The sequence below is a fragment of the Geotrypetes seraphini genome, chromosome 5, assembly GCF_902459505.1.
Source record: "Geotrypetes seraphini chromosome 5, aGeoSer1.1, whole genome shotgun sequence".
In the NCBI taxonomy this organism is placed as follows: Eukaryota; Metazoa; Chordata; class Amphibia; order Gymnophiona; family Dermophiidae; genus Geotrypetes; species Geotrypetes seraphini.
The window spans coordinates 223,378,746-223,393,304 of NC_047088.1; the positions used below are offsets into that span (position 1 = coordinate 223,378,746).

The 14,559-nt window shown below is 47.1% G+C and overlaps 1 protein-coding gene across 4 annotated transcripts in view; it reads left to right on the top strand.

Moving 5' to 3' along the window:
- Positions 1-14,559, top strand: part of MMADHC (metabolism of cobalamin associated D) — an 89,288-nt gene that overhangs the window by 72,016 nt on the left and 2,713 nt on the right. For all 4 annotated transcript variants that reach the window (XM_033947049.1, XM_033947050.1, XM_033947048.1 and 1 more), the window contains one exon: positions 11,497-11,630. In XM_033947049.1, the coding sequence (XP_033802940.1) occupies positions 11,497-11,630 (134 nt within the window). The remainder of the gene's footprint in view (positions 1-11,496; positions 11,631-14,559) is intronic.

Sequence of the window (14,559 nt, forward strand, 5' to 3'; positions counted from 1 at the left end):
AATATGTTCTATGCGCAATTGTCATAAGTTTTTTAATTCAATCCTATAACACACCGGTTACCAATGATACTGTCGGGGGGTAGACTGGGAGTGATCTGTCGGTGCAATGGATGGCCACCAGGATGGTCTCAGGGCTCAAGGATCTATCATACAAGGAAAGGCTGAAAAATTTGCGGCTGTACTCACTTGAGGAATGTAGGGAGAGAGGAGACATGATCGAGACGTTTAAGTATATTACCGGCCGTATCGAGATGGAAGAAGAAATTCTCTTTCTCAAAGGACCCTCAGCCACAAGAGGGCATCCGCTCAAACTCAGGGGCGGGAAATTTCATTGCGACACCAGGAAATATTTCTTCACCGAGAGAGTGGTTGTTCCTTGGAACAAGCTCCCGGTGCAGGTGATCGAGGCAAACAGTGTGCAAGAATTTAAGAGCAAATGGGATGCCCATGTGGGATCCCTTAGAGGGTTAAGCCAAAGGAACCTGTCACCAGGAGTGGGATCCCTAGGATAGTAGACTTGGGGGTGGGTCAGTAGAGTGGGCAGACCTGATGGGCTATGACCCTTATCTGCCATCATCTTCTATGTTTCCATCCCTGGGTAGGGTCAAGGGCCTCTAACCATGTATCAAAAGTAATTAGACTTAATGGATGCTAGGATTGAGTGGGCCCCGTACTGATGTGGGCTCATGGGCCCTGTTGTCTCAGAGGTCAGTCCATTTCTGGATACCATAAAAATAAAGGTGTTGTGATAGTACTTACTTTATGGGCGTTTCCTAATAGGTACATCACAACATTTCCAGTGCAATAGGTGAAACATTCTAGACCAATGGTTCCCAACTCTATCCTGGGGGGACCACCAACCAGTCAGGTTTTCAGGATAGCACTAATGAATATGCACGGGGTTAGGGTTAGGCTTAAACAAACAGGCTTAAACAAATTTCTCTGCTCAAAAGTAACTAAACAGTACCATTAACTGCCAACAATGACTTCAAAGGAGCTCAGAAACTATCCCCCAATAAATTGAAACATATATACAAAGTCTTCTCAGTCCTCAAGGTCTGACAGATATCCACGAATCAGCTTGGAGAAGCATAAACAGACTGAAAATTTTAAGCAGGCGCAGGAAGGACAGGGCGGGAGTCTAGAATGTCTCAATTATCTACAGTGTAATAGGTGAGACAGAGGACCCTAAGGCGGAGTTCTGTCTTGCCTTCACATCCACTCTTTAGAACTTGACAAATGTGTGAAGTGAAGACCAAGTTGCCGCTCTGCAAATCTCCTCAGATCTAGCTTCGGCCCATGAAGATACCACACTCCTGGTAAAATGCGCCTTAAGGGAAACAGGAGACTGTTTCCCTGAAAAAATATAGGCTGATGAAATGGCCCTACAGATCCATCTGGAAATCGTGGCCTTGGAAGCAGGAGCGCCCCGCTTAACTGAATGGGTCAGCAAAAACAAATAGTCAGAGAAACGGAATGCATTGGTGACCTCCAGATATCGCAGAAGAACTCTGTGCACATCCAGTTTCTTCAACAGGTGGCCCTTTGACCTGGAACCTGTCGGTTGAAAGGCAAGTAAACACACTTCCTGACTGACATGGAAAGCCGAAACTACCTTCGGCAGGAAGGAAAGAACCATCCGAAGGGAAACCCCTGCCTCCGAAATACGAAGGAAAGGGTCTCTGCAAGACAAAACGGTCTTGAGCATCAAGTCCAAGAGGGCAGCATCTCGAAGGGGCTCAAAAGGAGCCTTGGCAAGGCTAGACAATACCAAGTTAAGGTCCCAGCAAGGGAAAGGATGCTTAACTGGCGGTCGGACATCTAGCGACATCAGGATGAGATGCCAAGGAAGATCGATATTCCTGTGATCTAAAACAGGAGAGCCTGGCCACTTGGACCCGAAGAGAAATCACAATGAGGCCTTTATCCAACCCAGCCTGAAGAAAAGCAAGAATTAGAGATCGGCGCTGAATAAGGGTCCACCTGGTCCTGGAACACCAATGTTGGAAAGCCTTCCACGCCTTAGTGTAAGCCAACACCGTTGATGACTTCTTAGGCTTCAGAAGAGTATCAACAAGCCGTAAGAGCAAAGTGACCCGGATTCTCCATGGATACTCCACCATGCGTGAGAAGGTCCAGATAGGCACTCAGATGAAGGCTGCGACCCTTGTGCAGCCGCATCAGATGTGCATACCATGGTCTGCAAGACCATTCTGAAGCCACCAGAATGACATGGCCCGGATGAGCCACGATCATTGGCCAAGGAGGAAAATATACAGGAGAATCTACTGAGGCCACAGCTGCACCAGAGCATTCAGCCCCTTGCTTCTGGGCTCAGATTTTCGATGGAAGAAGCGATCTGCTTTCTTGTTTCTTGCTGTGGCCATGAGATCGAAGCGAGGCCTCCACTAGCACCCCACTATCTCTTGGAACACCCTCTGGGGCAGGACCCACTCACCTGGATCCAGAGTCTGTCTGCAGAAGAAGTCTGCTTGAACGTTATGTACTCCCATCACAATGTGCTACCGTCAGCGCTAGATGACGTTCCGCTCAAAGAAAAAAAAGACTTACATTTCTGTTTCTTTGGATGTGGAGGGTCCGCAGCCTGACAGAAGTACTAGCCATGCTGAGCCCCAAAAGCAACGATAGCCACCCCGCTGGGCTAGATGAGCGCTGGTCATCTGCTTCAGCAAAAAAGAATCTAATTTGGGCACTGTATCTCCCCCCCCCCCCCCGGGGTGGACAATGGGGAACCCATAGACATCATTTACCTCGATTTTCAAAAGGCTTTCAACAAGGTGCCACATGAAAGGCTGCTTAGGAAGCTGTGGAACCACGGGGTGGGAGGGGATGTGCACAGATGGATCGAGCACTGGTTGTCGGGTAGACTGCAGAGGGTCGGAGTAAAGGGACAATATTCTGACTGGCGGGGAGTCACGAGCGGTGTGCCACAGGGATCGGTGCTGGGGCCGTTACTCTTCAACATATTTATCAATGACCTGGAAAAGGAGGCAAAGTGCGAGGTTATAAAATTTGCAGACGATACCAAACTGTGCGGCAGAGTTAGGTCCAGGGAGGAGTGTGAGGACCTGCAAAGGGACCTGGACAAGCTGGAAGACTGGGCAAACAAATGGCAAATGCGCTTTAACGTGGAAAAATGCAAGGTCATGCATATAGGGAAAAAGAACCCGTTGTTCAACTACAAATTGGGGGGGGCATTGTTGGGAGACAGCAGTCTAGAGAGAGACTTGGGTGTGCTGGTGGATGCATCACTGAAGCCATCTGCACAGTGCGCAGCAGCCTCGAAAAAAGCCAACAGGATGCTGGGCATCATAAAGAGGGGCATAACAACCAGGACGCGGGAAGTCATCATGCCATTGTATCGAGCGATGGTGCGTCCGCATCTGGAATATTGCGTTCAATATTGGTCGCCGTACCTCAAGAAGGACATGGCGGAACTTGAGATAGTCCAAAGGAGAGCAACGAAACTGGTAAGAGGGCTGGAACACTGCCCATACGCCGAGAAGTTGGATAGGCTGGGGCTCTTCTCTCTGGAAAAAAGGAGGCTCAGGGGAGATATGATAGAGACCTTCAAGATCATGAGGGGCATAGAGAGGGTGGATAGGGACAGATTCTTCAGGCTGAAGGGGACAACAGGTACGAGGGGGCATTCGGAGAAACTGAAGGGAGATAGGTTCAAAACAAATGCAAGGAAGTTTTTTTTCACACAAAGGGTCGTGGACACTTGGAATGCGCTACCGGAGGAAGTGATCAGGCAGAGTACGGTACAAGGATTCAAACAGGGATTGGACGGATTCCTGAGGGATAAAGGGATCGTGGGATACTGAGAGAGGTGCTGGGATGTAACACAGGTATAAAAAGCTAACCAGGTAATAAGTATAGAAACCCAACCAGGTCGTGCATGTGCAAGACCTGAGGGTTAGGACTTCGATGGGAAGATAGGACTCAATGGGAAGCCAAGGTGGCAAGGGAGCTCCTTCTGGGATTCAGACAGGTCGTGACCTGTTTGGGCCACCGCGGGAGTGGACTGCTGGGCAGGATGGACCTATGGTCTGACCCGGCGGAGGCACTGCTTATGTTCTTATGATGCTCACTCCCTCACTTCGGCAAGCCCGCCTTTTCAAAGTGGCAGGCCTTCCTGGTGCATCTGGGGATGTACTGGGGAGGGGCCTAAGACTACTCCTATGGGAGGAGCCTTAGGCACCTGGGCGAATCAGGGAAGGGGTCTAAGGCCCTGATTGGCCCAGGCGCCTAATGCCCCTCCCATAGGAGGAGTCAGGTGCCTGGGCCAATCATGGCCTTAGGTCCCTCCCTGGTGCATCCCAGAATGCACCAGTAAGAGGAAGGCCCAAAATTTTGAAGAGGTGGGTCTGCTGGTGGGAGGGAATGAGCATCCCTTCTGACGGTCTTCTAAAAAAGGTACGAGGGGGACGGCACACTACCATCAGGCTTGTGTGGTGGAAGGTTGGGGGGGAGCTTGCTGACGGTGGGTACCAGTTGGGGGTCAGAAGAGGGGATGGCCTACTAGACCACCAGGCTTGTGTTGTGGGGGGCTGTTGAGGGGGAAGCTTGCTGCTGGGGAGGAGCCTTTTTTTTTATATATAGGTGCAACTCGTGTGTGTGTATGTGCTGTGCACACACAACAGCTGGTCCCATTAAAAAAAAGCAGTTCAGGCAGGGAGAGCAATTATTTATCTGTATGTTCAGATTTTCTTTGTCTAATATTAAATTTTGTTTAAAGTCGGAAACCATTCTGTGTTTCATATACTACAATAATAAGGGAAATTAGGAGGAAGAAAAACTTTTTCACATCACTGTAAATAAGAAGTTAATGGGAATAATAAGATATCAATGAGAATAATAAGATATCAATCATTATCCCAGGACAAGCAGGCAGTCTATTCTCACATGTGGGTGACGTCATCCGACGGAGCCCCGATGCGGACGCCTCACAAGTAGACTTGCTTGAAGAAACTAGAAGTTTTGAGTCGCCCGCACCGCGCATGCGCGAGTGCCTTCCTGCCCAGTACACAGGGTGCATCTCCTCAGTTCTTAGTTTTCCACGGAGCCGAGAAGTCCATCTTTGACTCTCTGCGTTCAACTTCGTTCACTTTGCCTTCTCTTCGACCGCGGTTTGTGTTTTTTTATTCACAAATCACTTTTTCATTTGTTTTAATTTGTTTAAAAAAAAAAAAATTCTTACCTTCCGTTCGTTCTCCGGGACGGGCCACTCGGCCGCAGCCCACGTGCTTCGACTTTGTGGCGGCTATTTTTCGGCCTATGTCCCGGCCTGCTACAGGATTTAAGAAGTGTAGTAAGTGTAGGTGCACGATCTCCCTTACGGACCCTCACAGACGCTGCCCCAAGTTCCTTGGGCCGAAACATCATCCAACCTCGTGCCTGCCTTGCCTAACACTTCAACCTCGAGCTTTCAAGCGTAGTTGCATTTTGATGGATTAGCTCTTCGACATGGAGTCTCCAACTGATCCCTCAACTTCGACCTCGACTTCCATCGATGCTCCTACGGCGCCTCCTGCTTCCACCTCGAGCCTCATCAAACCTTCATCGTTTGCAGCGGCTCTTGCTTCGACGTCACCTGCTGTATCTTCCCCTGTTTCCTCAGGTCAGATAGCTCAGCAGTCGGTTCCACCGCTGGTGATTAAAGAGTCCAAGACTACTAAGTCGAAGCACTCTCACACTACCTCGAAGGAACCTCCAGCCAAGGCAGGTGGGCCGGTTTCAGACACAGAACCCACCTTGCGGGTTCTTTCCAGACCATATTAGAGAAGCAGTTCCTTCAGTACCTTACCATTATGGGTCCTAAAACTGCTTCCTATTATCCTGCCTGGGCATTTAGCAGACTCCTGCGAGGTCAAGCTGCTTTCTATGTCCCAGCCGGGGCCTTCACACTCTTCGCAGGGAGCAACATCCAAGCACGAAAAGCAGGGAGTAGATTCTTTGTGAGTGCCTCGACGAGAATCCTCACACTCTCAGCAAGGAGCAGAGTCTTTGCGAGTGCATCGAGGTTCTTCTTCCAAGCCTCTGGAGCTTCGATCTACAGCCTCTAGCCCTATTCACACGTTGGCATCGGCTCCTTGTGTCTCCGAGGCGAAGTCTCCTCGATCCTTGAGATATGGTTCTAGAAAACAGCTCTCATCATCGTTCGAGGCCTTCATCGAAGCATTCTTCCAGGCATCGTTCTTCGCAGGATATTCCCTCTTCCTCGAAGCCTCGTTCTACTCCGACCTCGACCAGACCACCGACTCCTCAGTCTAGTTCTCCGATGCCGGACCTCGAGGATGTTCCGGTCTCAGTTGCCTCCTCCAAGTCACCAGGTTCCTTCAATGCTTTTTTCCATGCCGAAGCTTCTTCTTCAACACAGGCTGCCTCGGCATCCTCGAGTCCTTCTCAAGACCAAGCCTTACCAGATCAGCTATCCTTTTCGTCTTTTTTGTGACAGATGGCTCTGAAATGGATGTGAAATTGGATACTGGCTCTAAATATTCTAAGGAATATCTAGAAGTCATGCGTCTCCCTCAGCCTCCAGCTGAGAGTCTCAAGCTTCCTCTTCATAAGCTTTTAAATCAGACTTTGCTCAATGCATGGAGACTCCTTTTTCCATACCAGCAGTTCCAGGCAAGTTGGACTCGAAGTATAAAACTGTGCATCACAAAGGCTTTGACAACTCCCAGCTTTCTCATCAATCCCTGCTTGTTGAATCTTCCTTGAAGAGAACCCATCCTTCCAAGGTCTATGCCACAGTTCCTCCTGTGAGAGTGGGGAAAACTATGGACAAATTTGGACGTCGCATCTACCAGAATGCTATGATGTCTTCTAAAGTCCTCAACTATAATTTTTATTTCATTACCTATTTTGAATTTCTTCTTTCCCTTCTGCCGAAATTTTTGGCTTTATGGACAACCAAATGCATTTTGAGTTTCAAGAACTAATTGCTAGTTTCTCTCAATTGCGTCTCTATCTCCTTCAATCATCTTATGACGCTTTTGAGCTATCTGCCCGAGCGGCTGCTTGCTCATTGACTATGCGTCATCTTGCCTGGCTTCGAAACATTGACATGGACTCTAATCTTCAGGACCTCCTGGCTAATCTTCCTTGTCAAGGCAATGACCTCTTTGATGAATCCATCGAGGCAGCCACCAAGAAGTTATCTGACCATGCAAAATCGTTTGCTTCCATCGTCAGACCTAAGCCAAAGCCGACTCCACCGAAGCCTACACGCCCTCCTGTCATCTATCAGAGGCATTTTCCTCCAAAGCCGGCTCCTTATACTCGTCCTCCTTTGAAAAAGCAGCATCCTCAGAAGCAACAGCAATCCCAACCTTCTGCTGCACCTAAGGCTTCTCAGCCTTTTTGACTGTTTAAAACAGAACATAACCTCCGTCGTTCTGTCTCTGTCTCCTTTTCCCCCTGTCGGAGGTCGTCTACATCATTTTTACCACCGATAGACGATAATTACATCCGACCTCTAGGTACTTACCATCATCAGGGACGGATACTCTCTTCATTTCACTCAGCTTCCATCAGAGCTTCCTCCAAGAGAGTATCCTTTCAATCCATCCCAGACCGCCCTTCTTCAGAAAGCTCAAGTTCTGCTTCATCTACATGCCATCGAGCCTGTTCCCCTGGAACAGCAGAACAAGGGGTTCTACTCCCGTTACTTCCTTGTTCCGAAGAAGACGGACGATCTGCAACCCATTCTAGATCTCAGGGCTCTCAACAAATTTTTAGTCAAAGAAAAGTTTTGAATGTTGTCCCTGGCATCTCTTTATCCCCTTCTCGAGCAGAACGACTGGTTATGCTCTCTGGAGCTCAAGGGGACCTATACTCATATTCCCATCCATCCGGCCTCCCATCAATACTCAGATTTCGGGTGGGGAATCTGCATTAACCAATACAGAGTTCTACCCTTCGGCCTGGCCTGGTCTCCCAGAGTGTTCACCAAGTGCCTGGTAGTGGTAGCAGCAGCTCTACGGAATCATGGTCTTCAGATATTTCCCTACCTAGATGACTGGCTCATCAAAGATTCCACATCTCAAGGGGTTATTGTAGCGACCCAAAGGACTATCTGGTTCCTACAAAGTTTGGGATTCGAAGTCAACTTTCCCAAATCTCAACTTCACCCCTCGCAGAATCTGCAATTCATTGGAGCTGTTTTGGACACTGTCCAGCTCAGAGCATTCCTTCCTAAACAACGTCTGGAAGCTCTTCTACACCTTTGTCACACAGTGTCTTCCCGCTCTTCCATCTCGGTGAAAACATGATGTTTCTTCTGGGTCACATGGCCTCCACAGTACACGTGACTCCTTTTGCCAGCTTTCACCTCATAATACCTCAGTGGACCCTGGCATCTCAATTGACGAAAGTTTGTGACCCTCCTTCCCGACACATTTCAGTCACTCCTTCCTTCAAGAAGTCTCTCCGTTGGTGAATGCTCTCTTCCAATCTTTCCAGAGGCTTGCTTTTTCAAATGCCCCCTCATCAGAAGGTCCTCATGACAGATTCTTCGACCTACACTTGGGGCGCTCATATCAATGGTCTCCGTACTCAAGGCCTCTGGACCATTACGGATCGTCAGTGTCATATCAATCAGTTGGAACTCAGAGCGATCCTCAAAGCTCTTCATGCTTTTCAACATCTCCTTCACAACACAGTAGTCCTCATTTGCACGGACAACCAAGTCGCTATGTATTATGTCAATAAACAGGGAGGGACAGGGTCTGCCTCCCTTTGTCAAGAAGCTCTGGAGGTATGGGACTGGGCAATCTGCCACAACACCTTTCTCAAAGCTGTCTACATTCAAGGGGCGAAGAATTGCTTAGCGGACAACTTGAATCGTCTCTTGCAATCTCACAAATGGACTCTCCATTCCTCGCCTCTTCATCACATTTTTTCACAGTGGGGCACGCCACAGATAGACCTCTTTGCAGCTCCCCACAACTACAAACTGCCTCAGTTCTGCTCCAGGATATACTCTCCGCACCGCCTAGAGGCAGATGCTTTTCTTTTGGAATGGACAAATCTTTTCCTCTACGCATTTCCTCCATTCCCTCTCATTCTCAAGACTCTGGTCAAGTTAAAGAACGATCATGCCACCATGATTCTAATCGCTCCTAGATGGCCGAGGCAACCCTGGTACTCCCTTCTACTTCAACTCAGCAGCAGGGAGCCGTACCTTCTACCAGTTTTTCCTTCCCTGCTTACACATAGTCAGGGATGTCTGCTTCATCCCAACCTGCAGTCTCTACACCTGACAGCCTGGTATCTCTCAACATAACCCCTCTTAATTTTTCTCCATCTGTCAGAGTCGTTTTATAAGATTCTAAAAAGCTTACTACTAGACAATGCTATCACCAAAAATGGACTATATTTTCTACATGGTGTTTTTCTCATCATAAGGAGCGTCAGCATTCCTCCTTATCTTCTGTTTTGGACTACCTATTGCACTTATCCAATTCTAGCCTCAAGTCTACATCTATCCGAGTCCATCTCAGTGCAATTGCAGCTTTCCATCAGCCTATTGAAGGGAAACCCCTCTCTGCTCATCCAGTGGTTTCCAGATTCATGAAAGGACTTTTCAATGTCAAACCTCCTCTCAAACTGCCTCCTGTGGTTTGGGACCTCAATGTTGTCCTTGCTCAACTGATGAAGCCTCCGTTTGAACCAATGGATAAGGCTCATCTGAAGTATCTCACTTGGAAAGTGGTATTTCTCATTGCTCTCACTTCTGCTCGACGAGTCAGTGAGCTGCAAGCTTTAGTCACTGACCCACCATTCACGGTGTTCCATCATGACAAAGTGGTTCTTCGTACTCATATGAAATTCCTACCTAAAGTGGTCTCAGAATTTCATCTCAACCAATCCATCATCCTTCCAGTCTTTTCCTAAACCTCATTCTCACCATGGAGAATCAGCTCTTCTTCATACTCTGGACTGTAAATGTGCTTTTGGCCTTCTACTTAGAACGCACCAAACCACACAGAACTGCTCCTCAACTTTTTGTCTCCTTCGATCCAAACAAGTTGGGACATCCTATCTCTAAGCGTACCATCTCAAACTGGATGGCGGCTTGTATCTCATTCTGCTATGCCCAGGCTGGATTACCTCTTCACAGTAAAGTCACAGCCCATAAAGTCAGAGCAATGGCAGCTTCAGTAGCTTTCCTCAGATCTACACCTATTGAGGAAATTTGCAAGGCTGCTACTTGGTCCTTGGTTCATACCTTCACTTCTCACTATTGTCTGGATACTTTCTCCAGACGGGATGGACAATTAGGCCAAACAGTATGAAAAAATTTATTCTCCTAAATTGCCAACACTTCCACCATCCCATTCTGGTTAGCTTGGAAGTCACCCACATGTGAGAATATCCTGCCTGCTTGTCCTGGGATAAAGCACAGTTACTTACCGTAACAGGTGTTATCCAGGGACAGCAGGCAGCTATTTTCGCAACCCACCCACCTCCCCTGGTTGGCTTCTCTGCTAGCTATCTGAACTGAGGAGACGCGCCCTGTGTACTGGGCGGGAAGGCACTCGCGCATGCGCAGTGCGGGCGACTCAAAACTTCTAGTTTGTTCAAGCAAGTCTGCTTGTGAGGCGTCTGCATCGGGGCTCCGTCGGATGATGTCACCCACATGTGAGAATAGCTGCCTGCTGTCCCTGGATAACACCTGTTACGGTAAGTAACTGTGCTTTTAGATAACTACTCCTAAGCTGAATCACTGTATTGCAACACCATTGATTCTCAATATAATTTTCATTGTGCTATATAACTATTTTTAACACTTGTAAACACATGATTTGAAAAGGCTAATGCAGTGAATTGGTTCATGATCTCTTTTTGGTAAAACTGAATTGATCAGCTAGAAGATGGTAGATGGAAGAAACTGCAATCCATCAAGTTGATAAATAAATTATACCAATCAATGTACCTTTTGAGGGTTCAAGTCATTACTTTTGTTCTGGAGTTTTCCTCCTGATGCTTTAGGACTCCCAGCTCAGTCAGAATCAGTCTCTGCTGAGCTGTCATATCATATACCTTTATTTGCAAGAGTTACGAGATGTTCTCCTATTTTGATATCCTTTCAATTCAGTATATAATAACAGTCAGCAACAGTCTACAGCCAGGAGGTACAAACTATAACTCCTTAGAGAATTTGGCTAAAATTGATCCTAAGTCTGGTCTCTAGGTGTCATTGCTCCCCATCCTCCCCCCACCCCTTTTCCTGAAGCTGTGAGCACTACCTTCGCAGCATCCCTAGGCAAGGCAGCAGAGGCCTGGAAACCCAGGTTTTCTTTGTTGACACCACATAATCTTTGCCACTGAAAGCCAGAAGAAATAGGTAATTTTAAACAAGGTCTTGCTGAAAATGGCAACATATCATATATGTTTGTTTAAAGTTTTAATGTGTGATATGGATTTCATAGTAGTACTTTTTTATTATGGCTTTTCCCCTAGATTTTCAGTCCATGTTTCCTGAATTACCTAGTAGTAGTAGTCTGATGATACTAACTATAACACAGAAAACCCAAAATGATATGACGGTGTGGAGTGAAGAAGTAGAGCATGAGCGAGAGATGCTGCTAGAAAAGGCAAGTACTACAGCAATGAATTCTGTAGAACACTAGTTAACCATCTTCACTAGAGTAAAGAAAATTTATACAAGCAAACATAGTCCGGTGTGGCGCCTAGGTCTTTGGCGCCTAGCATCATCTAGTGACATTGAAACGCGGAAATGGGTGTGTGGGCGGTACCAGGCTTCGGCATCACTAGGCAGTGCTAGCCATGATTCAAGAAGGATCCTAGGCGCTGGAAATGTACGCCTGTAAAACTTTGGTCTACATTTCCAGGGCCTAGGATCTTTGGGAGCCGGGATTCCAGAAGCAGTGCCTGAGGGTGATTGACACATGGCAGGCACCTGTTTTGTAGGCACCGCTTACAAAATCCGGGTCATTCTGAATCTTAACTTCTATAATTGTGCACAAAAATCTGTAAATTTAGCTGCTGTTTGCTTTTTAGTTTAAGGAGTACTGAAGGTTATGAGCCTCGGTGACACTTTAGTCATATCCTTATTTGAACTAAGCAAACTTAAACCATGCTGTATTAAGTCTTAATGATCATCAATTTTTAGAAGCACATCTATTAAAATATCATTTCTTAGAAGTCATAATTGACCCAGGGATGTCTAAGTGAAAACTTGCTAAAGCATGGTCTGAAATACTGATTATTTTAACCTATTATAAACAAGCACTGACAGATCATTAAAAATTCTCCATTAAGAAACCAGAAATTTTTATTAAATGTGATTTATGAAGTGCAGAATAAAAATTATGATTGCGATCATTTTGATGAGTGCATCGCTAGACATCACATAAACCAAATTCTTTTTGATAAGTAATACATTAGTCCCTGAATTATAGGCGTTCAGTTCATGTTCAAGGTAGTAAGAGTGCAATTAAAAAGTGCCACCAAAGAAAATTGCTCTTTTAGCATGTAATTTCAGCAATTTAAAACATTTATGAAATAATCTAGGAGTAAACTCATCTCTGTAACCCAATACAATTATACTGTATAGCTGCTCTCAAAATCTGAGAGAACCATGTTGTCCATGGAATGAGCAGTGCTTATGCTATATTAGATTGTAGATTGTTGTATGTAGGACTGCTTTTTTGAAACTGTATCTTGTGCTGAAATGTCTCAGTTTTCCTGTTGTGAACCGCCTAGAACTGTTGGTAGGGCGGTATACAAGAAAATAAATTATTATTATTATTATTATTATTTATAATTAGTGTGGCCACTCTTCTCTCAAATTTATCATACAGAGCAAAAAATTCCTGTTCATTCCAACTTGTTTTTAACTTAGGAAGATCTGTTATAGACAGATAATTTTCTGCAGGAATTTATTTGCACACAAAAATAACACTTCTTTTTGATGGGTGATTTGAGCCCAATAACATTTCAATTTAGTACTTTGTATAACATTTTATAGAAAACAATCTCCCTTTCCTTTCATGAATGAATAACATTATGCCAATTCCTTGCTTTTGGATAATATTACACCCTGTCGCTCCCTAATTCCCAGTCAAACCCCCCAAAACAAATGAGCCAAAATAGCAGCCAATCTGTAGGAAGTGTAGATACTTTATCACTTAACCTCCCTCTCTTTCTCTCCCTCTATCCCAGTAAATAGACAAAAAATAAGATCTGTCCACCGGTGCTAAGTCACTTGTGACAAGGGAGGGAACTGTTTTCTTTCATCTCTCCTAACCTATCGCACAGGTCTTCTGGGCATGCACCAGGAATGTTCTGATTCCTTTACTGACCAATACTCAACACTAAAAGAGTGAATATAATTTACACTAGTCTTTAAGCCCGTTACATTAACGGGTGCTAGAATAGATGTGTCTGTCTGTCTGTGTTTCTTTATCTCTCTCTCCTTGGCTGCTGTCTGTATCCTTCTGTCTCCCCCTCCCTCCCGAGGAAAGCTGTCTGCCCCCAGCACCCACCTCCCCCCCAAATGTCTCTCCATGGCCCTCTTCTGTCTTCTCCCCCAGAGCAAAGCTGTCTGTCCCCAGCATACCTCCCCACAAAGCAGCCCCCTTTCCCTATCTCTCCATGGCCCCTTCTGTCTCCCCCCAGCAAACCCCTCCCCCCAAAGCAGCCCCCTTTCCCTCTCCCTGTCTCTCCATGGCCTCTTCTGTCTTCCCCCAGAGCAAAGCTGTTTGCTCCAAGCACACCCCTCCCCCCAAAGCAGCCCCCTTTCCCTCTCCCGCTGACTCTCTCTCTGGCCCCCTTTCTCTGTCTGTCTTTCTGTCCCTCTCCCTGCCCCTGTGTCTTTCTTTCTGTCTCCCTCCCTCCCTCTGTCTGTCTGTCATTTTTCCCCATTTCCCTGTGCAGCAGCATTTCCATCCAACTTCCCTATGCAGCAGCAACAGCATTTCCCTCCTATCCCCCCTTTCCTGTGCAGAAGCAGTAGCAGCATTTTCCCCCACCCCCCTTTCCCTTCTCTTACCTTCTCTTCCCTGCTCCGTTCGGCCCCTCCCCCTTCTTTTACTGCCGTTGTCCTGCTTGATCTGGCCTGTTCCTGACCCTCCCACCGCCGACAAACCTCGGGGCTCCAGCCGCGTAGGCAGCACTTTAAACACGCTGCTTCGCGGCCTTCTACTGCCGATTTCCTCTGCCGCGTCTGTCTCCGATGATGTCATCAGAGACGCGGCAGAGGAAATTAGCAGTAGAAGGGCGCGAAGCAGCGTGTTTATAGTGCTGCCTACGCCGCTGGAGCCGGGAGGTTTGTGGAGGGTCAACGGCCGGAGCGGGGCTGCTGTCCACCACTCGGTTGCTGCCACTGGTGCTGCCTACGCCGCTGGAGCCGGAGGTTTGGCGAGAGCACAGTCGCGCGCACGTGCCTCCAGCCCCTGCAAGCGCCGTGAGGTGTCAATTAGAATGTTGCCACAGAAGCACACCTCACGGCGTCAGGACTCACGAGTTTTTGAGAGCGCATGTGCGCTCTAGCGTTTTATT